The sequence below is a fragment of the Calypte anna genome, chromosome 2, assembly GCF_003957555.1.
Source record: "Calypte anna isolate BGI_N300 chromosome 2, bCalAnn1_v1.p, whole genome shotgun sequence".
Classification (NCBI taxonomy): domain Eukaryota; kingdom Metazoa; phylum Chordata; class Aves; order Apodiformes; family Trochilidae; genus Calypte; species Calypte anna.
Window position 1 is genome coordinate 3,613,242 of NC_044245.1, and position 27,848 is coordinate 3,641,089.

Consider the following 27,848-nt stretch of genomic DNA (forward strand, 5'->3'; position numbering starts at 1 on the left):
CAGCTCCTTACAAGAGACTGAGCTGAAAGCAAAAGTACCAGACAGAAAATCCTCTTTATCCTGGCCTAAACCAGGACAAAAGGGTTCTCAGGGCCTGACCCAGGCCAGGGCTGGGGGGGTTTCCAAGCTCTGGAGTGTTGCTGAGGGACAGGAGGTGGCAGTGCCCTTGTCACTGCTGTGTCCCCCCCCCCACTTTGCCTCCATCACCCGAACCCTCAGTCCTCCCGCCCCTCACGACTCTATGGTCGCTCCCCGGCCTCCCCCGTCCCGGCATGCCCCGCGCCGCCGCTCTACCCCCCCGCCTCGGTGGGCGGAAAGGGGAGCGGGGCCGGGAGCGAGTCCGCGGTGAGGGGGAAGGTGAGCGATGGAAGGGGGGTGGGGGGTGCTTCGTGGGGGGTAAAGGGCGGTTCTGCTCTCTGTCTCATCTCCTGTCCCCTTCTGTGTGCCCGGGGGCCGCTGCGTGGGTCTGTGGGGGGTGTGTGTGTGGTGCTTGGGTGGGGTGGGTGGGTGTGAGTTGGGCCCTGAGGGGTTGAGAGGGTGTGATGAGGGGGGGTGTGGGGCCTGCTGGGAGGGGAGGGGGGTTTGGGGTGATTGAGGAGGGGTGTGGGGCCTTCTGGGGGAGAGGGGAGGGTTTGGGGGGCTTGAGGGGTGATGAGGGGGTTGTGGGGCCTGCTGGGGGAGAGGAGGGGGGTTTGGGGGGCTTGAGGGGTGGTGAGGGGGGTATGGGGCTTGCTGGGAGGGGAGGAAGGTTTGGGGTGGTTGAGGGGTGAGGTGGAGGGTGTGGGGCTTAATGGGAAAGGAGGGGGTTTGGGGTGGTTGAGGAGGGGTTTGGAGCCTTTTGGGGGAGAGGGGAGGGTTTGGGGTGGTTGAGGGGTGAGGTTTAGGGGTATGGGGCCTGCTGGGGGAGAAGAGGGGGCTTTGGGGGGCTTGAGGGGTGAGGTGGGGGGGTACAGGGCCTGCTGGGAGAGGGGAAGGTTTGGGATGGTTGAGGGGTGATGAGGGGAGTTTAGGGTGGTTAAGGAGGGGTGTGGGGAGTTGATGAGGGGGTTTGGAGGATGGGGTGGGAGTGAGGAGGGGTTAGGTGTGGGTTGGGGAAGGGAAGGGGAGGGGGTGGGGGAGATCCTCTGGTGTTTGGCTGTAGGATTTGAGGGCTCCTTGGAGGGGTGCAGGGGGAGGGAGGACTTGGGACTGTAAGGGAGGGGTTGGGGGTGTCAGCTGGGATAACATGAGGGTTTGGGGCAAAGGTTTAGGGGTGCTTTGGGGTATCTGGGGTGCTTGCTGGGTATATGTTGAGCCTTGTCAGTACAAGGTGAGGGGTTTGGGCTTTCCAGTGTCTGGAAGGGGTGGAGAAGGGGTTTATAGTTGGGGGTTTTGGGACACTTCATGTCAGGGAGAAGAAATAGGTGAAGAGAGGCTGTGAATGTGTGAATGCTGAGTGCAAGGGGATGGGTATGGAAAGGATCCTTGGTTGTGTTGGCTGGGGAAGGAATGGAGCTGAGTTGGTGAACTCCTAGAAGGCTTCAGGGTAGAGGTTGGTGGCGCTGGGGGCATCTTGTCAGGGTTTAACCCTGACCAGGCAATTAAACTGAGTGACAGATGCTGCCTATTAATCCCTCTCTCCTCCCTGATAAAGAAAGGGGAGAGAATAAGGGAGAGAGACTGATGGGTTGGAAACTAAACTACACAGCTTGAATGAAACAGGAATGAGAAATAGGAAAAATGACTAAATCTATACAAATATACAGGAAAATTGATCCCAGGTTCCTCCCCCCTTTTCCCCAATAACTCTCACGTCACCCCCGAGGCTGCAGGGCAGCCCTGGGAAAGTCCAGGCTGGAATCCTGGGGTCAGCAGCAGTTGGGAGCTGGAGGCAGGAACACACAGATTCAGGCTGGGATGGATCAGGAGCACAGGCAGAGGAAGGGATGGAATCCTCCCAGGATGCTGAAGCAAAGAGGGAGAGGGGAAGAAGGGGAAGCAAGAAGGGGTTTGATCCTTGTGATCCCTCAGATTTATGCTGAGTATGAGGTGTATGGGATGGAATACTCTGTTTGGTCAATTCTGGCATCTCTCTTGTCTGTTCCTCCCCAAAGGAGGCTGCAGGTGGGACCTCTTTATTCTTTCCAGAGGGCAAAATGTTCCTCAGAGCTGAGCAGTGTCCCTGGTTCTGCAGCCCATTCCCAGCTGGAACTCTAAACACCCAGAGTTATCAGTCCCAGAGCAGCCACTGCCTGAGAACCTTGCTGTTCATTTCAGCAAGTGCAGCTCCTGACAAGAGACTGAGCTGAAAGCAAAAGCACCAGACAGAAAATCCCCTTTATCCTGGCCCAAACAGGACACATATTCAGGAGCAGATGAGCTGCCTGAGGTTTTTGAGAGGGGGGAACAGCTTCAGAGCTTTCAGTGAGTTCCTACAGTGTGGTTTGGGCAAGGGTTGAGAGAATTGTCCATCGAGGCAGGGAGGCTGATGGGGAAGGTGGATTTTGGGGGTTGGGTTTGGTGTAAGACACTTTATGTGGGGTGTTTTGCAGCAGTCCAGATGGACAGGAAATCTGTGATGCTCAGGATTTTCTACTTGCTTCCCTTTAGGAATAAGGGTGAAGCCTTCAGGGTTGGTGGGAGCTCCTGATATCCAGGAATCCTGTTTTTTTTTTAAAGCTGGGATAGCATTGTGCTTCCAAACTGATTTTATCCACTGCTAAATGATGGAGAGTGGCTCTTGTTGCCCTGTTGCTATCAGCAGCTTGGGCAGGGAGGATGTTGAGGGAGGGCAGCTGGGTACAGTTCCTGCAGTCTCAGGGGATGAGAACTTGCTCAGCATTTCAGATTTGCCTTTTTTTTCCTTTTTAATCTGTGAGAAGAGCGTGACATCCACCTCGTGATGCTGCAGGGAAGTCAGAAGTCTCCCTCCTGGTCAGTTCCTTTCCTTTTCTTGCACCTTGGGGCTGAAACCAACCCTGGTAAAGGGTTTCTTGTGGGGTTGTGCCAGCCTGAATCTCTCTTGTGTTCTGACATCCCTCTCTGGGACTTAACCCCCCCCCTGAGGAAAGATGCATCAGGTGCAGTAGTTCCAATCAAGCTGTCAGGTCTCCAAAAACTTCACAGGCTCCTTCAGGAGCCTCCTGAACATTCCCTGAAGCTTCAGTTACATTCCCTTCCTTCCTTCAGTAGGAAGAGCAGAACCTAACAAAGTAATTGGAGGGAAGTCAGAAGTCTCCCTCCTGGTCAGTTCCTTTCCTTTTCTTGTAGCTTGGGGCTGAAACCAACCCTGGTAAAGGGTTCCTTGTGGGGTTGTGCCAGCCTGAATCTCTCTTGTGTTCTGACATCCCTCTCTGGGACTTAAACCCCCTGAGGAAAGTTGCATCAGGTGCAGTAGTTCCAGTCAAGCTGCCAGGTTTCCCAAAAACTTCACAGGCTCCTTCAGAAGCCTCCTGGACTGTGGAACATTCCCTGAAGCTTCAGTAACATTCCCTTCCTTCCTTCAGTAGGAAGAGCAGAACCTAACACAATAATTGCAGGGAAGTCACAGCTCTCCCTCCTAAACCATGGCTCAGTTCCTTTCCTTTTCTTGTAGCTTGGGGCTGAAACCAACCCTGGTAAAGGGTTCCTTATGGGGTTGTGCCAGCCTGAATCTCTCTCTGGGACTTAACCTTCCCCTGAGGAAAGTTGCATCAGGTGCAGTAGTTCCAATCAAGCTGCCAGGTTTCCCAAAAACTTCCACAGGCTCCTTCAGGAGCCTCCTGGACTGTGGAACATTCCCTGAAGCTTCAGTTACATTCCCCTCCTTCAGTAGGAAGAGCAGAACCTAATAAAATAATTGCAGGGAAGTCAGAAGTCTCCCTCCTGGTCAGTTCCTTTCCTCTTCTTGTTGCTTGGGGCTGAAACCAACCCTGGTAAAGGGTTCCTTGTGGGGTTGTGCCAGCCTGAATCTCTCTTGTGTTCTGACATCCCTCTCTGGGACTTAACCCCCCCCCTGAGGAAAGATGCATCAGGTGCAGTAGTTCCAATCAAGCTGTCAGGTCTCCAAAAACTTCACAGGCTCCTTCAGGAGCCTCCTGAACATTCCCTGAAGCTTCAGTAACATTCCCTTCCTTCCTTCAGTAGGAAGAGCAGAACCTAACAAAGTAATTGCAGGGAAGTCAGAAGTCTCCCTCCTGGTCAGTTCCTTTCCTTTTCTTGTAGCTTGGGGCTGAAACCAACCCTGGTAAAGGGTTTCTTGTGGGGTTGTGCCAGCCTGAATCTCTCTCTGGGACTTAACCTTCCCCTGAGGAAAGTTGCATCAGGTGCAGTAGTTCCAGTCAAGCTGTCAGGTTTCCCAAAAACTTCACAGGCTCCTTCAGGAGCCTCCTGGACTGTGGAACATTCCCTGAAGCTTGCTTCCTTCCTTTCCTTCCTTTCCTTCCTTTCCTTCCTTTCCTTCCTTTCCTTCCTTTCCTTCCTTTCCTTCCTTTCCTTCCTTTCCTTCCTTTCCTTCCTTTCCTTCCTTTCCTTCCTTTCCTTCCTTTCCTTCCTTTCCTTCCTTCCTTCTCTGAAGCTGTCCCTTCTGCCACCTCTAGAGAGAAGGGAACTGAGGAGAGGAATGCTTGAGGGGGCTCCTGGTAAGAAGCCATTCCCTGTTAAGGAGTGAAGCCATGCTAAGCAGGGAGCTTTTGATGGTTGGTTAAAATCATTTCAGAGTATTTTACAAATAATTCCCTCCCTCAGCTGTGTGCTGGTTTGCTTTGGCTTTCAGAGCCTTTGGAGTGGATTTTTTTCTCCGTAGAGAGAGTGAGGTCTGCCTGGAGAAAAGTGGCACTTCTGAGCCCAGGGTAATCCTGGTTGTGGAGGAGTTTTTGTCACAGTGCAGCAAAGGGCTGGAGGTCTCCTTGAGGCTGCCTTAGTAACCCTTGTGTAGCCATGGAGAGAGGTCCTGGAGGGACCTGGAGCTCCTGGAGGGATGGAAAGGATGGAGGAACACTGAGTGAGTTGAGGGAAAGGCAACCAAAGGGTCTGGAGCTCTTTGAGGAGAGGCTGAAGGGCTGGGAATGTTTTAATTTGGAGAAGAGATCTTGCTGTCTCCAGCTCCCTGAGAGGAGGTTGTAGGGAGGTGGTTTTATATTTATATTTATATTTATATTTATATTTATATTTATATTTATATTTATATTATCATTTTTATTTTTATGTATTATAAATTATATTTAACAATATATAATTATATTATTATAATTTTATAATAATATAATTATAGAATAATTCTATTAATAATATATTGTAAATTATATGTATAACCATATTTATCATTATAATATTTATTTATTTTATATATTTATAGTTATAGTTATTGTCTTAAATATATTTATATATTTATATATAAAACATAATTTTCTATTTATATTTGTTTATCTTTATATCATATTAAATATATTTTTATATTTTAACATTTATATTTATACATTATATTTAATATATTTATACTATATATTATATTAAATATATTTTATATTTTTATTATATTAAATATATTTTTATTTTAATTTTATTTATTTTTATTCTTTTTTTATTTTTATTCTTATTTTTATCTTTATTTTTATATATAAAGTGCCTATCACCATATTGATAAACATTCTTTGGAGCCCCTCTGCCAGCAGAGCCCTTGCTCACCTGGCAGGAGGTTGTAGGGAGGTGGGTGCTGGGCTCTTCTCCCCAGGGAACAATGAGAGGACCCCAGGGAATGGGATGAAGTTGCACCAGGAGAGGTTTGGACCAAATCTGAGGAAGTTTCTTTCCTGAGAGAGCAGTCAGGGATTGGGATGGGCTGCCCAGGGAGGTGCTGGAGTCCCCATCCCTGGAGGGATTTAAAACCCATGGAGATGAGGCCCTTCAGGACATGGTCTAGTGAGCATGGTGATACAGACATTGATATTTTAGAATGATAATTAATTTATTTTATTGGGGAGGGGATGCTGATGCCTGGAAGTGGTGATCTTAAAGGTCTTTTCCAGCCATGACAATTCTGTGATTCTCTGAACTGCACTTCAAACAACTTCTAAAATTGGGAATACCTGGGAGAGTCTTGTTTGTTACTGGGAAATATTTGCTCTCTATGTGGCTCTTACACTAAACAGCTTTTATTTAGCTTTTTTTTTTAGTGTTTTTATAGTTTGTTTTTTTTTTTAGCTTTTTATTTAGTGTTGTTAGAGATGCTTCCCAAAATTCAAAACCAAGCTTAGTTTACCTCAGTTAAAAATTGTAACTCACTCTTCAGAAACAACTGATTTTTTTTTTTTTTTCTCAAGGTTTTGTTTGCTTTGTGCCAGTAAAATAGCTGACATGATGTCACTGATTCTGCATCCCCCAGGGTTTGATATCTGCCTGCTTTGATATCAAAATAACAGTGGCAAAGTTCAGAACCTGAGTTCAAAGGCCTGCCACGTATCAGCAGCTCCAGATACTTTGGGCTACAAATCATTTCCAAACAGGAGGAAGCTGGAGGAGGAGCAGGTAAGGCTGCCTGAACCAGCAGGATCCCAGTTTCACTTCCTTAGGCCACTAAGTTGGGATGGATGTGTTCCCTGCTGGCAAAATTAGCTTCCAAGTAATTAAACTTGCAAGGAGAGGGATATCAGTGACTGGTTCTGGCACAAACCAGCTGCTGGTGTCCCACTAACAACAGCCTTGTGAAAAAGGGAAAAGAAAATTCAGTTTTCTTGAATCTTTGCTTGTCAAAACCCAGAGCCTCTTGGAGATGCTGCTGGTGTAGGGGAGCTGGGGGGATGTGGGAAGCTGGATGAGCTCCAGGGATGGGTGGTGGGTGGTAGGAGTTGGGTGGGAGACAGGTGAAGCAGTTGCACTGATTTATTTTTAAGCTTTCCTCTCTTCTGCAAGGTGATGTTGGCTCTTGGCTCTTCTAGCTGAACCTGTGCTACATTTCATAATCCTTGAAGTATGCAAACTGTGTTTATATATATATTTATTTATTTTAACTCCTCAGCAGTCTTTCCAGCTGCTGTTCCTAAATCTCACCCCTTTTTCCTTTCCTGGAGAGCTGCATGTGAGCTCCATAAACATTTCCTCCACTCCAAGTGCTGGAATGGGGGAGCTGGGGGAATGTGGGAAGCTGGATGAGCTTCAGGGATCAGTGGTAGGAATTAGGTAGGAGACAGGTGAAGCAGTTGCACTGCTTTATTTTTAAGCTTTCCCCTCTTCTTTTGGCTCCTTTAGCTCAGCCTGTGCTACATTTCATAATCCTTGAAGTATGCAAAATGTGTGTATATATATATATATTTATTTATTTTAACTCCTCAGCAGTCTTTCCAGGTGCTGTTCCTAAATCTCACCCCTTTTTCCTTTTGGAGAGTTGCATGTGAGCTCCATAAACATTTCCTCCACTCCAGGTGCTGGAATGGGGGAGCAGGGGGGATGTGGGAGGCTGGATGAGCTCCAGGGATGGGTGGTAGGGGTTGGGTGGGAGACAGGTGAAGCAGTTGCAATGCTTTATTTTTGAGCTTTCCCCTCTTCTTTTGGTTCCTTTAGCTCAGCCTGTGCTACATTTCATAATCCTTGAAGTATGCAAAATGTGTTTTTATATATATATATTTATTTTGACTCCTCAGCAGTCTTTCCAGGTGCTGTTCCTAAATCTCACCCCTTTTTCCTTTCCTGGAGAGCTGCATGTGAGCTCCATAAACATTTCTTCCACTCCAGGTGCTGGAATGGGGGAGCTGGGGGGATGTGGGAAGCTGGATGAGCTCCAGGAATGGGTGGTAGGAATTAGGTAGGAGACAGGTGAAGCAGTTGCACTGCTTTATTTTTAAGGTTTCCCCTCTTCTCTTGGCTCTATTAGCTCAGCCTGTGCTACATTTCATAATCCCTGAAGTATGCAAACTGTGTATATATATATATATATTTATTTTAACTCCTCAGCAGTCTTTCCAGGTGCTCTTCTTAAATCTCACCCCTTTTTCCTTTCCTGGAGAGCTGCATGTGGCACCTCCATAAACATTTCCTCCACTCCAGGTGCTGAAGTGGGGGAGCAGGGGGGATGTGGGAAGCTGGATGAGCTCCAGGGATGGGTGGTAGGGGTTGGGTGGGAGACAGGTGAAGCAGTTGCACTGCTTTATTTTTAAGCTTTTCCCCTCTTCTTTTGGCTCCTTTAGCTCAGCCTGTGCTACATTTCATAATCCTTGAAGTATGCAAAATGTGTGTATATATATATATTTATTTATTTTAACTCCTCAGCAGTCTTTCCAGGTGCTCTTCTTAAATCTCACCCCTTTTTCCTTTCCTGGAGAGCTGCATGTGGCACCTCCATAAACATTTCCTCCACTCCAGGTGCTGGAGTGGGGGAGCAGGGGGGATGTGGGAAGCTGGATGAGCTCCAGGAATGGGTGGTGGGTGGTAGGAGTTGGGTAGGAGACAGGTGAAACAGTTGCACTGCTTTATTTTTAAGCTTTCCCCTCTTCTTTTGGCTCCTTTAGCTCAGCCTGTGCTACATTTCATAATCCCTGAAGTATGCAAACTGTGTTTATATATATATTTATTTATTTTAACTCCTCAGCAGTCTTTCCAGGTGCTGTTCCTAAATCTCACCCCTTTTTCCTTTCCTGGAGAGCTGCATGTGAGCTCCATAAACATTTCCTCCACTCCAGGTGCTGGAATGGGGGAGCTGGGGGGATGTGGGAGGCTGGATGAGCTTCAGGGATGGGTGGTGGGTGGTAGGAGTTGGTTGGGAGACAGGTGAAGCAGTTGCACTGCTTTATTTTTAAGGTTTCCCCTCTTCTTTTGGCTCCTTTAGCTCAGCCTGTGCTACATTTCATAATCCCTGAAGTATGCAAAATGTGTGTATATATATATATTTATTTATTTTAACTCCTCAGCAGTCTTTCCAGGTGCTGTTCCTAAATCTCACCCCTTTTTCCTTTCCTGGAGAGTTGCATGTGAGCTCCATAAACATTTCCTCCACTCCAAGTGCTGGAATGGGGGAGCAGGGGGGATGTGGGAAGCTGGATGAGCTCCAGGGATGGGTGGTAGGGGTTGGGTGGGAGACAGGTGAAGCAGTTGCACTGCTTTATTTTTAAGCTTTTCCCCTCTTCTTTTGGCTCCTTTAGCTCAGCCTGTGCTACATTTCATAATCCTTGAAGTATGCAAAATGTGTGTATATATATATATTTATTTATTTTAACTCCTCAGCAGTCTTTCCAGGTGCTCTTCTTAAATCTCACCCCTTTTTCCTTTCCTGGAGAGCTGCATGTGGCACCTCCATAAACATTTCCTCCACTCCAGGTGCTGGAGTGGGGGAGCAGGGGGGATGTGGGAAGCTGGATGAGCTCCAGGAATGGGTGGTGGGTGGTAGGAGTTGGGTAGGAGACAGGTGAAGCAGTTGCACTGCTTTATTTTTAAGCTTTCCCCTCTTTTGGCTCCTTTAGCTCAACCTGTGCTACATTTCATAGTTCCTCAAGTATGCAAAATGTGTGTATATATATATTTATTTATTTTAACTCCTCAGCAGTCTTTCCAGGTGCTGTTCCTAAATCTCACCCCTTTTTCCTTTCCTGGAGAGCTGCATCTCCACAAACATTTCCTTTAGACAGTGGGAACTCTGGAAGAACCAGTGAACACTTTCCCAGTTGTTTTGCCCTGAGGTTGTGTTCACCTGCTCTCTGTAAAGCTTTGATTCACTGCCTCAGCCTTTCTCTTTGGGGGCTGTGCCTTTCTTTTAGACACAAAACCAAGAAGTATGGGACAGGAGGTGCCAAAACCCCATCCCTGGGAAGTTTTTAAGGCCAGGGCTGGAGGAGGCTCTGAGGAACCTGATCTGTGGGGAGCAGAGGGGGTGGAACTCCATGATCTTTAATGTCCCTTCCAACCCTTACAGTTCCATAATTCCATGTTAAATATTTATCCCACTTGCACTTACAGCTGGGTTACATTAAGCCTCATCTCCTGAAGCAGCAACACTAAAAATTCACAGGTAGGTAGATTAAAAACAAAATAATAAAAATAAAGCCTTTTGGATGAACACAGCAGCTAGGACTTTGCAGCAGGTGTGTTCTCCAGGGAAGGAGCATTGAGTCATTTCTCCAGTGAAGTCTGGCATTTCATTTGGAAGTCTGCCTGATGGTGACTGACACCAGGGCTTTTACAGCAGAACAGAGAATCCCTCTGCTGGGCAGCTGCTGTTTCCTGAAAGCCTAATTCCCTGAGGCATGAGAGTTTGTGTGTCTTGGAAAGTGGGACAGCTTCTTATGTGCAGTTGGGTAACAGTAGGTGATCTCCTAGTGATGAATATATATAAATATATATACATATACACATTTTAAACTCCTGCTGCTGGTGGTGTAATGATTTCAACAAGTTTCATAGGCTGGATACATTTAAGAAAATGTGTTTGGTTACTTGGTTTGGTGCCTTTCCATTTTTCTGGCCATCTTGGGGCTGGTTTTGAAAGTTAGAGAGGGGTGTCCAGTGTTTTGCCTCCAGTCTTTGTCATGTGGGATATTTTGGAGTTTCAGGGCACCAGCACTACCAAACATTGGCCATGAAACTGGGTACTGAGCAACCATGCTTAAAAGTTGACTGTTTTAAAGGTGGCATTTCTGAGTGGGCAATTTCCTCTTTTGTTTTCATTTCACTTTTAAAGCTGAAGCAGCTTTCTGCACTCTTTTGTGGCTCCTAGCACACCAGACTGAGGACTGGTGTGAGGTTTCAAGTTGACATGCAGTAATTTTGATTGTTGTTGAAATCCCCTTTGATGCTTGCTGAAACAAGAGGAGTGAGCTTGGTGTGGTTTTTACATCTCAAGTGGCTGCTGTGAGATGGAGTGAGGAAAAAGAACAGCTAATTCTTCTTTGATCTCTATGTGAAAAGTTCAACATGGCACTTTTCAAGTGATGTGTGGTATTTTGTAGCTTTAATTGCTGTTTCTAAGGAGGGAAGTTGTGTGCAGTTGTGCTTTCCCAAGAAGCACAATGAGCTGTCTTGAGAGGAGGATTCCTACAAACTGGATGGAGTTCAGCAAAGCCAAGTCTGAGGTTCTGCACCTGGGTGGAGGCAATTCCTTGCACAGAGGCAGCCTAGGAGAAAAAAGGATTGTGGACAGCCCTGAGGAAAGGAACTGGGGATGGTGGTGGAGTAGAAGCTCAATCTGAGCCCTCAGTGTGTGCTTGGAGCCCCAAAACCAACCAGGTCCTGGGGGCATCAGCAGAAGAACAGACAGCAGCACAGGGAGGGGATTCTCCCCCTCTGCTCTGCTCTACTGAGCCCCCCCCTGCAGTGCTGGGTCCAGTTCTGGAGTCCCCAACACCAGAAGGACACAGAGCTCCTGGAAGGTGTCCAGAGCAGAGCCACTGAAATGCTCAGAGGGCTGAGCACCTCCCTGGGAAGCCAGGCTGAGGGATTGGGGTTGTTCAGCCTGGAGAAGAGGAGGCTCCCAGGTGAGCTCAGAGCAACCTTCCAATATCTGAAGGGGCTCCAAGAAAGCTGGGGGAGGGCTTTGGACATGGGGGGGGTAGGGAGAGGACAAGGGAAATGGGTTAAAACTTGGAGAGGGGAGATTGAGGTTGGACATGAGGAAGAAATTCTTTAATTTGAGGGTGGTGAGACCCTGGCACAGGTTGCCCAAGGAATTTGTGGCTGCTTCATCCCTGGAAATGTTCCAAGACAGGTTGGATGGGGCTTGGAGCAACCTGGGCTGTTGGGAGGTGGCTCCAGGGAAGCTGAGGAGGGATTTATTTTTAAGGGTGTGGAGTGATGGGCTGAGGAGCAATGATTTAAGCTGAAGGAGGGGAGATTTAGATGAGACACAAGGAAGAAAATCTTCACTATGAGGGTGCTGAGCCCCTGGCCCAGGTTTCCCAGAGAAGCTGTGGCTGTCCCATCCCTGGAAGTGTTCCAGGCCAGGTTGGATGAGGCTTGGAGCAACCTGGGCTGGTGGGAGGTGTCCCTGCCCATGCAGGGGGTTTGGAACAAGATGATCTCTGAGGTCCCTTCCACCCCAAACCATTCTGTGATTCATTCCCTGATTTCTGTCAAATCTTCTGTTAATTGTCAGTTGCTTTAAAATGCTGGCAAACTGCAGTCACCTGTGACAAAGGGACAGTTCCTGTGAGTTCTGTGGAAGTGATTCCTGTGGGGCACAAACAAGAGTCTCTGAGTGGCTCTGGTGTGAGGAACTCAGCCTTTACAAGACCTTGGAGCAGCTCTACAGGCAAGAGAGTTTCTGAATGCCTGAACTTAAAGAGGCTTTGCTCTCTTACCCTCTTAGGCAAGAAAAACACTTGATGATGATGATGAGTTTCAAAGGAACTTTGAGCTTTGAAATAAGCTGTTTGATGCAGTGTTGTTGAAAGCACTCATTCATTCTATCAAAAGTTTGAGTTCCTAGTGTTGTTTTTTTCCTTTTTTTCCCCCTAATGCTTCATTTATGTGTCTTGCCTGAAGCAGAGTAAATGTTTTTTTGTTACTTTTTTTCTTTCTTGTTTGTGATCATCAGTCCAAGTCTGCTGATTTCTAGCTCTGTTCTTTTACAGGAAGCTTAGATAACTTAAAAACAGTAATTAGGGGTGTCAGAAATACTCTGTATAAGTTTTCATAATATCTTGGAATGCACCTAGGAATTGATATATTGGATAAAGATGTGAGCTGCTTGTTTTTCTTTAGGTAAAATACTTTCTAGGTTATGTTTTCCCACTGCATGGGAGGTTTTACACTGCAGATATGTTCATACATAGAGGTCATTAATTTTCTGAAGTGTTCATTATGTTTATCTTTCAGAGATTATGTGAGCTGCTGCATTAGTCTGCTGACATCTTGCACTGAGTATTCCTGGTATGTCTGAAGGACAGATCTCCTGTGTGTTCTGAATGTACCAGGTAAATCCCAATAATAACTTTTCCTGGGAGATTGTGACCTGTTGAAGAGTAAGAAGTCAAGAGAGGGCAACTTTTATTCTATACTTAGTCCTAGGTGATTCTATAAAGAGAGCCAGATGGGCTTTAATGTAATATTTCTTTTTATAATTGTGTTCTACTAGAAAATCAGACACCAGCAACACTCATGCAGCTGTTCCCAGCACTGGGAAGATGCAGCATGTCAGTGGCAGTCAGCCAGTTTCCAGAAATGCCTTTTAAGAGCTTTACTCAGCATTTCTGATGAGTGAAGTGAAGCAGGAGGGCAAGCAGTGATATTTCCCAGGTAGATAACTCCCCTGTCAGATCTCCTGATTCACCTTTTTGTCTGAGAGAGGTAAAAAGCAGACAGAGCTGTGACCTTTGAGGACAGATTGATTGCCTCTCAATTTCAGAGGTGTTAAAAGAGCTGTTCAGTTGAGGTGGTGAATAAACTCTTCTCTTCCCTTGACATATTTCTGGCTGGCAGATAGGAGTGGAAATACCTCATCTCCCAACCACTGATGTGCCATTAACCTCACCAAACTTTGCATTTTCAGCTTGTCCTCATGAATACTCCTGAGGAGAATGTCCATGATCTTCTTTGCTTGTGTGGTGCGGGTGAGGGATGGACTTCCCCTCTCAGCTTCCACAGATTTTCATTTCAACCAGGACTTTCTGGAATGCAGGAAGAGATTAAAAGCATTATCCTCAATTCTGGCTCAGTATCCAAGTCGAGGCACAGCAAAAGGACGTGACCTCAGCATACAGTAAGTCCCTGGCTTTGTTTGGGTTTTTCTGTTTAGTTTTTTTTTTTTTTAATTTTTGAAATGGTTGTTCTGGGGATTGGAGTTGAATTTTTCAGGATTAGGGATGTTCTGTACTGCCTTAACTTCAATCTGAAATCCCATAGTTGTAATCTCCAAGCAGAATTTTGAAACCTCATTTCTCAGCACCACAGCTCCTGCTCAGCTGAGTAAACTTGTATTAAGAGCTGCTTCTTAGGTTGTCATTTTTTCTAACAGTGTATACTTGTTACTATGAGCAACTGGAGGATCTTGGACTCCTACAAATACCTTTTAAGGTGACATCCTAGTGCCTAGGAATTAATTAGTTCAGCCTAAACCCCAAGCCCTTTTCTTCAGTGTCTGTCAGGTCTTGCTGGTGCTTTCTCTCAGCCCCCTGCAGCTGTAACTCTGGCTGGAGCTGCCCTGACTCCCTCATTCTTACTGCCCACCCCATTTTCTGAATACTTTCAAGTCTCTTAAAGCTTTGGCTGATGGATGTGTCTTGTGGAGGCCTGAAGGACATCCACAACACCCAGTATGGACAAATTATAAATCTTTGCTTTTATTTGTTGGATCTTTTTTATTTTTAATAAAGTTTTCACTCAGAGAAGAGGGTTTTTCATTTACCATTGATTTTAGTTTAGTTCTAAAAATGAGGTTTTAGCTTGTGATTGCATTTCTGCTTAGCAAGTGGAGAAAGTGACTCTGAGCTAAAACTAAGTATCCCTTTTTTGCAGGAGTGTTTGGAGAAGGAAGATACATGAATTTACAAAGAATCAATTGGAAAAGCAGAGATTAGCATTTTAATTCCTTTTCCCCTCAAAGTAAACTTGTGCCCTTTAATGCTAACATGTTGTTCTGCTGCTTTTAATCTACTGGAGTCTCTACAGAAGGAGCTATGTGCCTGGCTCTGGAATGAGAAGAGTGCAAACAGATCCTTAGCAAAAAGGCTGTAAATTATTGACAACTGAGGAAAGGTTTTTCCTGAGGCATTTACAGCTCCTCAGCTGTGAGCTGAGGGGAAAAGGAACTTAAGGAATGCACTCTGTGTAACAAGGCTGTCCCAGAGATAATCAAAAACCTTAAAACCCAAGTATATAGTCTAGCAAGATGTGATAAAATAGAAATCACTATTTCTGTATGAGAGGGATGTAGTATATAAATAGTAGAGAAAATAGAGTAATAATTCAGGTTTTATACTGAAATACTGTTAACCTGTAAGGGAAGATTTCCTCAGTCTTCATTCAGAAATAATTACAAATCCTAATTATTGTAAGGACAGTGGGAGTGCAGATGTTAAGGGTGATGCCACCTGGACTGGATTCCCATCTTTTTTTAATGAAGTGAGGGTGATTCCTTTCATCCTTAGAATTATAGAATTGGCTGGGTTGGAAGGGACCTCAGAGATCATCAAGTCCAACCCTTGATCCACTCCCACTGCAGTTCCCAGCCCATGGCACTGAGTGCCACATCCAGTCTCTTTTGAAATATCTCCAGACACGGAGAATCCACTACTTCCCTGGGCAGCCCTTAAGTAGATGCCTGCATTTTGGACAGATGAAGTTTCCTTAAAGGTTTTGGGTCTAACTCTGAGTGGAAACTTCTGCATAAATCTTGCTTCAGTGGTAAAGGGAGTAGAATTTTTATTGTGCTGTGTCTGATCCAAGCTCATCTTTTTTTTCCTTACAGATGACTTAGCTGTAGCTAATCTTTGAATATCTTGGTTTGGGCAAATTAAGAAGCTGTTAATATGAAGCTGCCAAATTCAAGGGAAGCAAGGAATACATCTGCTTGCTTCCTGCGAACAAACTTGCTTGTTTTTCCTGTTGTCTGTGAGAAACCACTGTGTTTTCTTCTAAAATCTTCTTGCCTATTACATTTTCAGGCTGGTTTTTTTTTTTTATAACCCTGATTTAAAGCCAGCCTAGGAATGTCCTCAGTTTTTACTGTTGTAGCAATTTAGTAAAATGTTGTGGTCTTTAGTATGGCAAGGCACACTGAATGAGTTAAGAATAAGTGTTAGATTTATAGGGCCTGCAGGAATATTACAGTTAAAATACTGTGAACAGTGAACTGCTCTTACAGTGCAGTCTGTACATTATGTTTTGACAGAAAGCCCACTTTATGTTCTGTGTGACCCTCTTTCCATTTTATGTTAATATTACAGCTATATTGATGTTTTTTTCTCTTACAGTTTCCTATCTTCTGGGGATATTGCCTGCATGGCAATCTGTTCCAGCAATTACCCAACCATCATGGCATTTTGCTTCCTAGAAGAGCTTCAGTGGGAATTTGCTGCTTCCTATGATACAACAAGCATCAGTTTAGCTTCCAGACCATATGCTTTTCTTGACTTTGGTTTGTAACTTTCTTCTCTGATAGCAAAAAATTCTGTGCCTGCTACTTTTATGATGTTAAATAATGTCCCCTTGCCAAAGCCTGATGATAAAAATGAATCTGTGTCTGTGTGCCTCTGCAGGCACATGGAGGAGGAGGGGGAGGTCTTGTAACTTCATTAAGCTGTTAAGATTATTGGGTTTGGAGTTCCTGAAAGCCCCTATAATAGATCAACAAAATGCTGTGGTGATTAATAAACACACACAGAAGAAAAAGAAATCCACATCTCAAACACTTTCTAACTTAATTGAAAAAAAATCTGACAAGTGGAGACAGATGGGTAGAGGAAAAAAGGGAGGCAGGATGGATTACTATGGGCAGCTTTGCTTCTGGCATGATTTTGATTCATATAATACTTCATAATCACATCTGGTGTGTCTTTATTAACCTGAATCAAATGGTATTCTTGCCAAAGAGCAGCTTCTCTACTGAACCTCACACCTCTGAAAAACAATTCCCTTGAAGTGAGAAGCTTTTTTCTGGGAAAGGATGAGATACTGCAGAGGGTTAGCAGCAATCTTGAATCTAGATTTTGGTAAGAGTGTTAAGCTCGTGCTTAAAAGAGTGAGAAATCCACAAGGACAGGATATTAAACAGCCATCTTCTACTTTGGGTGGCTTCCCTGCAGGACACAGTCAGGCACGAGGTAATTTTATGCTAAGATCCAAATTACTCCTTCTCTTGAGTAGGAATTTGGGATTTTCTAGCCCTTTATAAAGAAGAGACTTTAAATTTTTTTTATTATTATGCTAAATATTGCTGCTGAGTCTGCCTAATGTTGCTGTATGGGTTTGTTTTTTTTTTTATTTTCTTCTTTCCTGCATTTGGATCTAAGCTGCACTTGTTGCCTGAGACCTTAGCCTTTTGCCTGGTAGTTACAGATAATTCTAGCAGGCTGACTTGAGGTAAAATACAGGATTTTTCACTAAGGAGCACTGTGTGTTTTAGCACAACATCAAGTTATAGAATCATAGAATAATTTGGGTTGGAAGGGACCTCTAGAGGTCATCCAGTCCAACACCCCTGCAGTCAGCAGGGACACCCTCAACCAGATCAGGTTGCTCAGAGCCTTGCCAAGCCTCACCTGGCATCCCTGGAATATCTCCAGGAGAAGTATCCCTGGAATATCTGCAGGGATCAGGCTTCAGCTACCTCTCTGGGCTCCTGTGTGGCCTCAAAACTCCTGCTCAAGCTATTGCACACATACCATGCTGTGATCAACCTATACAACCCTTCCAGCACAACCATATCATAATTTTACTTAGAGGATATTTTAGCAGAATAAATGTTTCTGCATTTTATTTCCCCTAAGGAACTGAGCTGGTTTGAAGTTGACACTCTCTTTGCACAATTAAATAGGAAGCAGCAGTATCCCCAGGGTGATGCTTCAGCTCTGGAGGTGTGAGAATTCTTACTCAGACAAGTTCTCTCCTTAGTCTGAGTGCAGCTCCTGTCAAACCAGCAGCCACACTGGTGGGAAGGGATTTGCTTGGAAATGGTGTGAAGTTTTTAAATGTTAGGAGTGAAGCAGGATGATCTGTGTGTACATCTGGGGCTTGGACTTCCCAATCACTCTGGAATTGCCTTTGCTAGTCAGAGTTGCTTCATGGCTCAAATGTAGGTTGAATTAAGTTAAATTTATCTCTGTGCTGGGAAAAAAAATAAATCTGATCCTTGACATTGCTAAAAGGCAATGTGGAGTTGTGGAAGTGCTTCTCATGGTAGTTCATGGGTGGTTTAATATAGGTGTTAACATCTTCCCTGCAATGTGAAAGCTTTTTTCTTTTTTTTTTTTTTTTTTTAGTCCACTGGCAGGGAGGATGTTGAGGCTTAAAGGAACCAGGGAATGGGTGTGATGTAAAACAGAGGTATTTTTATTCCCTAACCAGCACCAGAATTTAACACCTTAAACTAAAATGAAAAAAACTGAATAAGAAGATAAGAACAATCACAAAAAAAACCCAAACCCAAACAGAAAGAATGCTATGATTTGATTAATAATTACCTAAAGCACTTAATTTTTGCAGTAGTTGAAGGATGGTTTTATGTTGTTTCAGACAATGTTATCCAGAAAGTCAAACGTCATTTTAACTTCTCAAGAGGGGCTCAGATGAAGGCAAACAGGGAACAGATTGAGGAGGAGCTGAAGTTCCAGCCCCCAGTTCAGCTGAAATTGGAGGATACAGAGCTGATGAATGGGATGAGCAATGGTGGGCATGCAGGTGTTCATGTGGAGGTTGGTAAGTTACTACTACACCCAGGAGACTTCCTGATCTTAACTTTGAAAAACATGCAGCAGTAATGGGTCTGTTTGTACTGGGAAACAGATAAATCTGTATGGAACCCAAGAAAAAAAATTGCCTTTCTATCATAGTAAACAACTTAGGGTCTTTAGAATCATAGACTGGTAGGGGTTGGAATAGATATATAGAGATCATCCAGTTCAACTTCCCTGCCAAAGCAGGATCCCCCAGGGCAGGGCACACAGAACACATCCAGAGGGGTTGGAAATTCTCCAGAGAAGGAGACTCCACAACCTCTCTGGGCAGCCTGGGCCAGGGCTCCCTCACCCTCACAGCCAAAAAGCTTCTCCTCATTTTGAGATGGAACTTCCTATGTTCTACCTTCAACCCATTATTCCTTGTCCTATTTCTAAGCACCACTGAGAAGAGATTGGCCTCTTCCTCTTGACACCCACCTCTCAGATAATTATAGACATCCCTAAAATCCCCTCTCAGCCTTCTTTTCTCAAGGCTAAACAGCCCCAGGGCTCTCAGTCCTTCATAGGAGAGATGCTCAAGTCCCTTCATCATCCTCATAGCTCTCCCCTGGACTCTTTCCAGTAGATCCCTGTCTCTCTTGAACTGGGGAGCCCACACCTGCATATAATTCCAGGTGTGGAATTATATTCCAGTTGTGGTATTATTGTGCTTTAGATGATAGCAGGAATGCATCAGAACCTTTAAGGACTTGTGGCATTGTCTTCTTTTTTTCCAGCCTAAGATGAGCTTCTCCATGTGGACAGTTGGTTGTAACTGGAGCTGACATTTCCCATGTCAGGTTCTCCCACTTTTAAAATAGTTTTCTGTTAGGTTTTCCATAGCTAAAGAAGCTCAACTAAATCATGGCTTGTTGTGAACTTTAACAGAAGATATATAATCACAGTCTGAATGAGTTTTTTTCAGCCTTGAGGAAAAAGGAGAATAATTCTAGAATCAATTAAGTTGGAAAAAAACCCTTTAAGATCATCAAGTCCAACTGTAGACCTGTCTACAGATCCAGCCACTAAACTACCAGATCCCCCACTAAACCATGTCCCTGTTGGCACGGTGGTTGACATGGAGCTGAGGTGCCATGAGCTTCTATTGTCTCATTTTCTTTTGTTCTTGGCTTCTGAAGCACCAGTAAAATTAAGTTCTTCTTGCTCAGCTTATTGTTTCTGCTGGAGGAGCTGGAATCTAATTTCACATAGGTATTTTAATTTAAAATATAGAGGGCAGTGGCCAGGAGGCAGGAGAAAAAATAGAGTTGAAAACATGTTATTTGCCAGTTGAATTTGTGAGTGCTCCTCAGAACTTTGCTTGAAGGTTAAATATTTTTGTGATGTCAAGCTGTTGGCACTGGTGTGAACAGTTTCAGTGCCAGTGAGTGTTTGCAAGCTCTGTCCACACATCAGAAATACATTTTCAGTTCCCCCATCTTCTTAATTGCTTTCTTTTACTTTCCATCTGGTTTTGTATTTCTGGCTGTTCTCTCTGGTCTAACCCAAACACTCTTACAGATTGTTCTGCTTTTATTTTAAGGATCATGTTTATGATCATCTGTTTCCCTCAGCTGGAGTCAGTTTTCCTGGCTTGTATCTCTCTCTCTCCTCATCCTTCCCCACCAGCTGAATCCCACTTTGCTGCTCTAAGTTTAGCTGTGTGGAGAGTGTTTGTCCCCATATTAATGTTATTTATATTGTGTCTCTGCTGTACAGGAGCCTTCTTGAGCATACCTGGAAGTGCTGCAGTTGCAGGAGAGCAGAATTTAATTGTTTCTGCATTCTGTAGTGGAGGTGGATCAGTGAAATGAGCAAAACATCAGTCTCCTTCCATGGCTGTACCTGCTCCTGTCTTCTTTTGAGCTGGTTGATCACATTCCTTGGCTTTTCATTTCAGTGTGAAAAGTCAGGTGTCAGGGTTCAACACTGACCAGGCAATTAAACCCAATAACAGGTGCTGCTTATTAATCCCCCTCTCCTCCCTGATAAAGAAAGGAGAGAGAATAAGGGAGAGAGAATGAGGGGTTGGAAACTAAACTACACAGCTTTAATGAAACAGGAATGAGAAATAGGAAAAAACAATAAATCTATACAAATATACAGGAAAATTGATCCCAGGTTCCTCCCCCCTTTTCCCCCAATAACTCTCACATCACCCCCGAGGCTGCAGGGCAGCCCTGCGAAAGTCCAGGCTGGAATCCTGGGGTCAGCAGCAGTTGGGAGCTGGAGGCAGGAACACACAGATTCAGGCTGGGATGGATCAGGAGCACAGGCAGAGGAAGGGATGGAATCCTCCCAGGATGCTGAAGCAAACAGGGAACGGGTGAAGGAAGGGAAGCAGCAAGGGCAGGAGGCTGGAAGCTGGCAGCTGGCTTGGCCCTGGTGATGCCTCAAATTTATCCTGAGTATAAATGGATGGAATACTCTGTTTGGTCAATTCCGGCATCTATCTTGTCTGTTCCTCCCCAAAGGAGGGTTTCAGGTGGGACCTCTTTATCCTCCTGGAGGGCAAAATGTTCCTCAGAGCTGAGCAGTGTCCCTGGTTCTGCAGCCCATTCCCAGCTGGAACTCTAAACACCCAGAGTTCTCAGTCCCAGAGCAGCCACTGACTGAGAAACTTGCTGTTCATTTCAGCAAGTGCAGCTCCTTACAAGAGACTGAGCTGAAAGCAAAAGTACCAGACAGAAAATCCCCTTTATCCTGGCCCAAACCAGGACATCAGGGCAGCTTTGTCCTTGTTAGGATCTATGAGAACAAGAGGGTGTCTTTTTTTTTTTTTCCCCCCTTTCTTTTCCCTCTGTTTGTTCTTTCCTTTGTTAAATAAACCCAGTCCAGCCCTTGCCAGCAAGACACAAGCATTCATTGTAACCTTGATCAGCACCTACTCAACCTCAGCTGTTGTTGCTGCCAAAGCTTCACCCTGCATACCTTGCACCTTGGATACAGGCACAGCAGATACAGCTCTGGAGGACAGAGGGGTGTGTAGGGAGAAGAAAGGTGAAGTGTAAGTAGCTTTCTGGGAAGGGGGAGACTCTTCACATCAGAACTGTCTTTAAGAAGTAGAAGAACAGCTTGTGCTGTTCATCTAGTAAGCATGCTGTGAAATTATGCAGCATTGTGCTCCCCTTGATGAATATTCTTATTCTTTTGTAGGCACACAGGGAGTCCTTTGCTGTGTCCTTTTCAAGGTGTTTTGTGAAGATGTCTCATATCTGTCTTTTGTATGCTTGTATTTCTATTCACTTGGTTCATTTCATTTTCCACTCCTGGTGCTGTCTTTTTCTGGAGCTTTGAGGATGTGACTCACTGCCAGCCCCTTGTGCTGTGCCTTGAGGAGACAGAGTGTGGTACAGGCATTTGTGTCATTCTGCCAGAGGCCTCTGCTCATAAAATCTTACAGAGGCAGAAGTTTCAATTACTTCATTGTGTGAGGGTGTTTTCACAGAATTTGTTTTTTCCTGTCCAAACCTGCAGATGCATTTTTCCTGGGTGCTGTGCTATCTTCTATATAGTTCTTGTACTCTGAAGTGCACAAAGTTTCTGCTTGAAGAGTCAGATCAGATTGAAAACCAGTTAGCGTTTAGTTGTGTTTGTGCAAAATGGTGCTGCCTTGGACTAAAAGTGCTTGTACTCTCTTTTTCCCTTATTTAATATAGTAAGCAATTCCAGTATGAAATTATCTGTATAAAAATATGATTCAGTTCACTCAAGGAAATATAATAATTTTTCCCCAGCAGTACCCATCTCACTTGCTCTCTGCAAATTCAGTTGGTGAATTAAACTTCAGAATGATGCAGCAAAAATAAAGCTCCACAGCCAACAATTTAAAGCTCAGTTTTCACAGGTCTCAACCCTGAGCAACTGGATATTATAATTTCCCCTGCAGCTGTGATAGCAATTCATAGAATCATAGAATTGGCTGGGTTGGAAGGGACCTCAGAGATCATCAAGTCCAACCCTTGATCCACTACTGCTGCAGTTCCCAGCCCATGGCACTGAGTGCCACATCCAGGCTCTTTTGAAATATCTCCAGACACGGAGAATCCACTACTTCCCTGGGCAGCCCATTCCAATGCCTGATCACCCTCTCCAGAAAGAAATTCTTTCTAATCTTTAACCTAAACCTCCCCTGGCACAACTTAAGACCATGGCCTCTTGTCTTGCTGAGAGTTGCCTGGGAAAAGAGCCCAACCCCCCCCTGGCTCCAACCTCCTTTCAGGGAGTTGTAGAGAGTGATGAGGTCTCCCCTGAGCCTCCTCTTCTCCAGCCTCAACACCCCCAGCTCCCTCAGCCCTTCCTCACAGGACTTGTGCTGGATCCCTTCACAGCCTCCTTGCTCTTCTCTGGACCTGCTCCAGCACCTCAATCTCTTTCCTGAGGGGCTGAGGGGCCCAGAACTGGACACAGGACTCAAGCTGTGGCCTCACCAGGGCTGAGCACAGGGGCAGAATCCCTTCCCTGGACCTGCTGGCCACGCTGTTCCTGATCTAGGCCAGGATGCCATTGGCCTTCTTGGCCACCTGGGCACACTGCTGGCTCCTGTTCAGCTTCCTGTCAATCCAGACTCCCAGGTCCCTTTCTGCCACTCTGTGCCCAGCCTGGAGCTCCCCATGGGGTTGTTGTGGCCAAAGTGCAGGACCCAGTACTTGGAATGTTGAACCTTATCCCATTGGGATCATCCCAACTCTCCAGTCTGTCCAGGTCCCTCTGCAGAGCCCTCCTGCCTTCCAGCTGATCCACACTCCCCCCCAGCTTAGTGTTGTCTGCGAGACGATTCTTCTTATTCTACTGGAAAAAACCAAACCAAACCAAAACAACCCCACAGTTGTGTAACTTTTACATCCTTGCTGCAGAAGCAGCATACTGAGGCTTTTATTTTAATTCCCTGGTGAGTGGGAGCTCTGGACATGGGTAGCTTATGAGATCCTGTACAGTGAATACTTCGGCTAGGTGATTTTTCTTTGATAGTTTACTCTGAAGTAAACCTTAGGAAGATGGGGAAGAAGGAACACTCTTTATTAGGAAATTTCTTTGAGAAAGAGACACATAGCTGCAGTGTTATTTGATTTATTGAAAATAATAAGAAAACTGAATACTCAAGTCAGTAAATGAGCAAATATGCTGGTACAGATTCTGGTCCATCTGCTGTTTGGGCCTTCAGTTTCACTGCCTAGCAAAAAAAAGCAAAAATGCCTTGAAATGATACTTGCACCTTTTATTTAAGTGAGTATGTGTATGGCAAGTGTGCAGAAATGTTACATAATGTGACATATATAAAATGGAATTAATTCAATTCCTTTTGCAGCTGCTTTGAGGATGAAATGATAGATGGATGAATTCAGGCCAGACAAATTAACTGCATAGCCACTTATAGAAGACATTTTATATCCTTATATTAATTTGGCACCAAACTTAGAATCATAGAATAATTTGTGTTGGAAGGGACCTCCAAAGGTCACCCAGTCCAAGCCCTGCAGTATTAGGGACACCCTAAACCAGATCAGGGTGCTCAGAGCCACCTTAAATATCTCCAGGGATGAAGCCTCATCCAGCTCCCTGGGCAACCTGGGCCATTTTTCCACTTCCCTCATGATAAAGAACATCCATTCTAAATCTGCTTTTCTCTAATTTCACATCTTTTCTAATTTCATTGCCCCTCATCCTTTCACTCCAGGTCCTTTCCAACAGTCCCTTTCCAGCTTTCCTGTAGCTCCTACAGATACTGGAAGCTTTTTTGCATCTATCCATCAAAATCTCTCCTGAAGAAGAAAACACAAATGTTTCTCTAACTTAAACCATGCAGTATGGCAAATATTTAAGCTTTTAATGTTTCATTTGTCACTGAAACAAAGGCAGAGATAATTTCTGCTGGGCTGGTTGGTTTATCTCCAGCAGTCAGGAGCTGGCTTGGCTGGAGAGGAGGCAGAAGATCTTGGGAGCTGGGGAGAATTCTTGAGGGCTCATTTATTCTCTCCTGTATCTAATGTATGATGGCATTGGAGAAGCTCTGGGTTTGGGCTCTGAGGTGCTAATTACCCTTCTTATTGTTATGCTGGCAGTGTTCTAATTGTGGTGATACCAGGGCAGGGAGGAAATGTAGGTGAGTATCTGGGTGTGGTATCTGTTGTCAGTCTAACTGGTATAGCCAGAGACAAAAAAAAAAAAAAAAAAGAGGTGAACTTTTGGACAGCCAAACCCTTGAATTAAAAGCATCAGAGTCCAAAGTTAAATAGACTTTTAAATAATTGCTTTCACCTTATTAGATAGGTATCATTAGATGGGCCTGAATGAATTGCCTTTGGGGGGTGGGTGTTAAGTAGTAGTGAAGAAGATGAGAAAGGATTCAGACAGTTCCCTACCTGGGAAACTTGGGCAGAAAGGACATTGCAATGCACTGTGGAATGAGGGCTAAAAACTCCAGCATCCAGTTTAATTCCAATTTTGAGCATGTTTGGGCACTGAGAGGCCCAGAGGTAAGAGCAGCAGTCCTGGGACAGATGTTTCCCTGCTGTGACTGGGGAATTTTCTCCTGACAAATCCTACAGCAGTTTTCCAGCAGCAGAGCAGCCCAGTCCTTGGTTCCTACAGCCAAATGCTGTGTGAGAGCCATGCAGGTGAAACAGAGTGAACCCTGAGCCTGTCAGTGGGCAGAAACACAGCCTTACAGGTTGAGGAAGAGCTGAATCACTGCTTTGCTTTTATGGGTGTCAGAAATCTAAGCTTGTTCTCAGGCCTTTGGCTGCCTAAAGCCTCTCCAGCTTTTCTCCTGGCCTCTGAAGAGTGTTCATTAGGCTAATCTGCTGTGATCAACAGCTGAAAGAGAGCTACCTGCCCCATAAAAGGAGGCTTGGATGCCAAATAGCTCAAAACCAAATTCTCTTGCTTAGATCTGTTTCAAAAATCCTCCAGAGCTCTCACTGATTGCTAGATGTCTGAAGAACTAGCAGTGTAATTCAACCCAAAAAAGCTTTTTTCTATTCATAATTGGTCTTTGGAGCAAGCATGAAAGGTTTTAAAAATGCTTTAAGCCCAAATAAGCTGAATTGAGTGATGTTATGTTAAGATTCAAAGTAATGGTGCAAACTTTCACTAATGTATTTTTATTTTTTTTTTTTTTAATTAAGTCCCTACTTACAGAATGGAGCCTGTGACTCCCCTGGGGATTCTCTCCCTTGTTCTGAACATCATGTGTGGAGCTTTGAATCTCATTCGTGGGGTTCACCTAGCAGAGTATTCATTCCAGGTAACCCTGACTGAACTGCAACCTGAAACTGAGCTGAAGGGAGAGAGTTATTTGGGTAACCAGCTTAAGGGTGGCTTTTCTGCATGCATAATTCCCCAAGAATTATGTTTTGTTTATGCAGGGAATGTACAATTGATCACTCACTTGCTAAACTTGATGTTTTTTGTTGGCTATCACAGCATGTTGTATTTAATTCTTTTGTAGGGAGACTGAAGTTTGGAGAAAAGTTTCAGTCTTCTGGCTGGATTTCTCCCCCCAAACTCTTTTATTTTGTTCTGGATATAAAATAATTCTAAATAATAAATTCTATAAATAATAGAACAAATAATATAGAATAATTAGAATGAATAATTCTAATAATCCTAGAGACAAATGATTCTAAATGCATATTTTTTTTTTAAACTAATGGGAAACTGTATAATTTTAAAAAGGGAAAAAAAAAAACCTGACTTAATTGTGTGGTGGCAGTTTTATTTAGCAAGAATTGCCACACAAGTCCCAGTTCTTGTTAATCTTCTTTAATGATACTGATCTTGCTGTTTTTACAGTCAATCAGCACAAACTAGGATGAGAGACCCTTGATGACAAAGAGTGTTCTAAAATATCAAACAGAACTTGCTCTAAACTGTAGCTGACAAAGTTGTTTCTCTCTTTTCACCCAAACAGGAGGACCATGAAGGCATTGGAAATGTGATAGCCTTTTTTCTACCTTTTCTAGCCTGTGTTTTTCAGGTATGTTACCTAAATAAAATGCTGATTATTTTAATGTTACAATGTACAAGACAAAATGATTTTCAGCTAAGCAGAGGAACAAGTTGGTTTTTTAGTCTCCTCTCTAGGTTTTCCAGTGAAGTGGCACAAATACAGCACAAAGGCACAGTTTGACCCTTGGCAAATTCCAGTTGCAAGCTTTTTCAGTGCTTTCATGTTTTGATGTGCTAAAGGGGGCTGAGTGAGAGAAATAAGTGCCATCCCAAAGGTGGTTTCTTTCCCAAAGGGACAGGCACCATGTCTCCCTGACTTTTGTCTCCTGGCAGACTTTTGTCTTAAAAACTGCTTTTAAACTTGAGACAAATGTGGTCCCTGACTTAGATATTTTTTTTTTCCAATGGATTTTTTTTCTTTGATTTCTTTATGTGGGAGAGTTTGAATGAGGAAAATATTATGCACCCCAAAAGGGTTTTTTCTTGCAAGGTTCTTCAACTGCTTAAAACTGTGGTTTGCAACTTTTAACTTGAGGGCAGTGTGTTGTTTGCAAAACCTTCAAGCTTTAGCTACTCATCAGAGGAAGCTGCTGTAGTTGTGTTACTACACAGTTGCCAGAAGGAATAACCTGGTGCCTGCAGTGAATTCTGTAGCAGGACTCTGGCATTTGGCTGATGGCTTGGGAACCACTGCCTGCAGCCTTCTGATTATCTGTGGTATTTAAAATCTGCAGAGAGCCTTTCAGCCTTCCTCCACCTCTGCTCATGGCAGAGCTTTAAGATGGAGATAGTAATTTGGCTCTAAAGACTTGATGCAAGTCTTTCTTCACAGAGAGAGGCTCTGCCCTGCTTTTTATTTTTTTGGTTAGTACCTGAAGCTAGAGAAGCAAAATAAAGAAGAGTTCTCTCTTAGCCTTTTTTGATTTACAGCAGGTCCCTTCCCAAAATGCTTGTGCATAAATAAAGCTGAAATGTGAAGTGCTTTCTGACACACTGATCTCTGCTTGTGTCATCAGCACAGTTGGAAACTGGGACCTGAAGTGAGAAAGCTTGATTTGTTACTGCCTGAGTTAAAAAAGTAACTCCTGTGCCAGCACTTTGTGAGCTTTCAGTTTTTTCCTCTAAGGATTTTTGCTCTTCACACATGCTCAGCACATGGGTTCTAACTGCCCTTGTGTTTCAAAAGAAAAAGAGTCCAACCCCCCAACTTAAACCTGTTAGCAGAAATGATGACCTTTCTACCAAGGCAAGTCTAGAGAATGAAGTCTTTTAACTTATTCCAATAGCAAATAAAATAAAAGTAGGTTTAGTTGTGCTGTTTTCCTGCTCCTGAGCCTTCGTCTTGCGAAGAATCATAGGTGGGTTTTGCTGTCTGACTCAGCTTTCTTTGAAACTATGCTGAGACAGGCAGGAAGGATGCCAGTTTTGGGTTTTTTTGTGCTGACAGACTTTGATTGCTGTGCTTACCCAGGAGGGTCTGGGTTGGGGCCTCTGCTCCAGCCTTTGGAGGAGCTTTCAACACAGGAGTTAAAAGACAACCTTGGAGCTTCTTGTTAATCACTGCAATGGCTGTGCCAGCAATTCCCA

General features: G+C 44.4%; 1 protein-coding gene across 6 annotated transcripts in view; it reads left to right on the forward strand.

The window, feature by feature from the left end:
* Positions 1 to 275: 275 nt before the first annotated feature.
* SEC22C (SEC22 homolog C, vesicle trafficking protein) overlaps positions 276 to 27,848 on the forward strand; it is a 31,308-nt gene continuing 3,735 nt past the window's right edge. The window contains exons 1-9 of one of the 6 annotated variants that reach the window (XM_030445471.1): positions 276 to 357; positions 6,279 to 6,483; positions 12,754 to 12,851; positions 13,427 to 13,636; positions 15,849 to 16,012; positions 18,109 to 18,291; positions 25,439 to 25,557; positions 26,224 to 26,289; positions 27,278 to 27,592. In XM_030445471.1, the coding sequence (XP_030301331.1) occupies positions 13,455 to 13,636; positions 15,849 to 16,012; positions 18,109 to 18,291; positions 25,439 to 25,557; positions 26,224 to 26,289; positions 27,278 to 27,343 (780 nt within the window). In that variant the 5' untranslated portion in view covers positions 276 to 357; positions 6,279 to 6,483; positions 12,754 to 12,851; positions 13,427 to 13,454 and the 3' untranslated portion in view covers positions 27,344 to 27,592. Of the gene's footprint in view, positions 358 to 2,892; positions 2,914 to 6,278; positions 6,484 to 9,897; positions 9,953 to 12,753; positions 12,852 to 13,426; positions 13,637 to 15,848; positions 16,013 to 18,108; positions 18,292 to 25,438; positions 25,558 to 26,223; positions 26,290 to 27,277; positions 27,593 to 27,848 lie in introns of those variants that run through there. The other 5 variants (XM_030445466.1, XM_030445468.1, XM_030445467.1 and 2 more) reach the window with 5 other exon arrangements.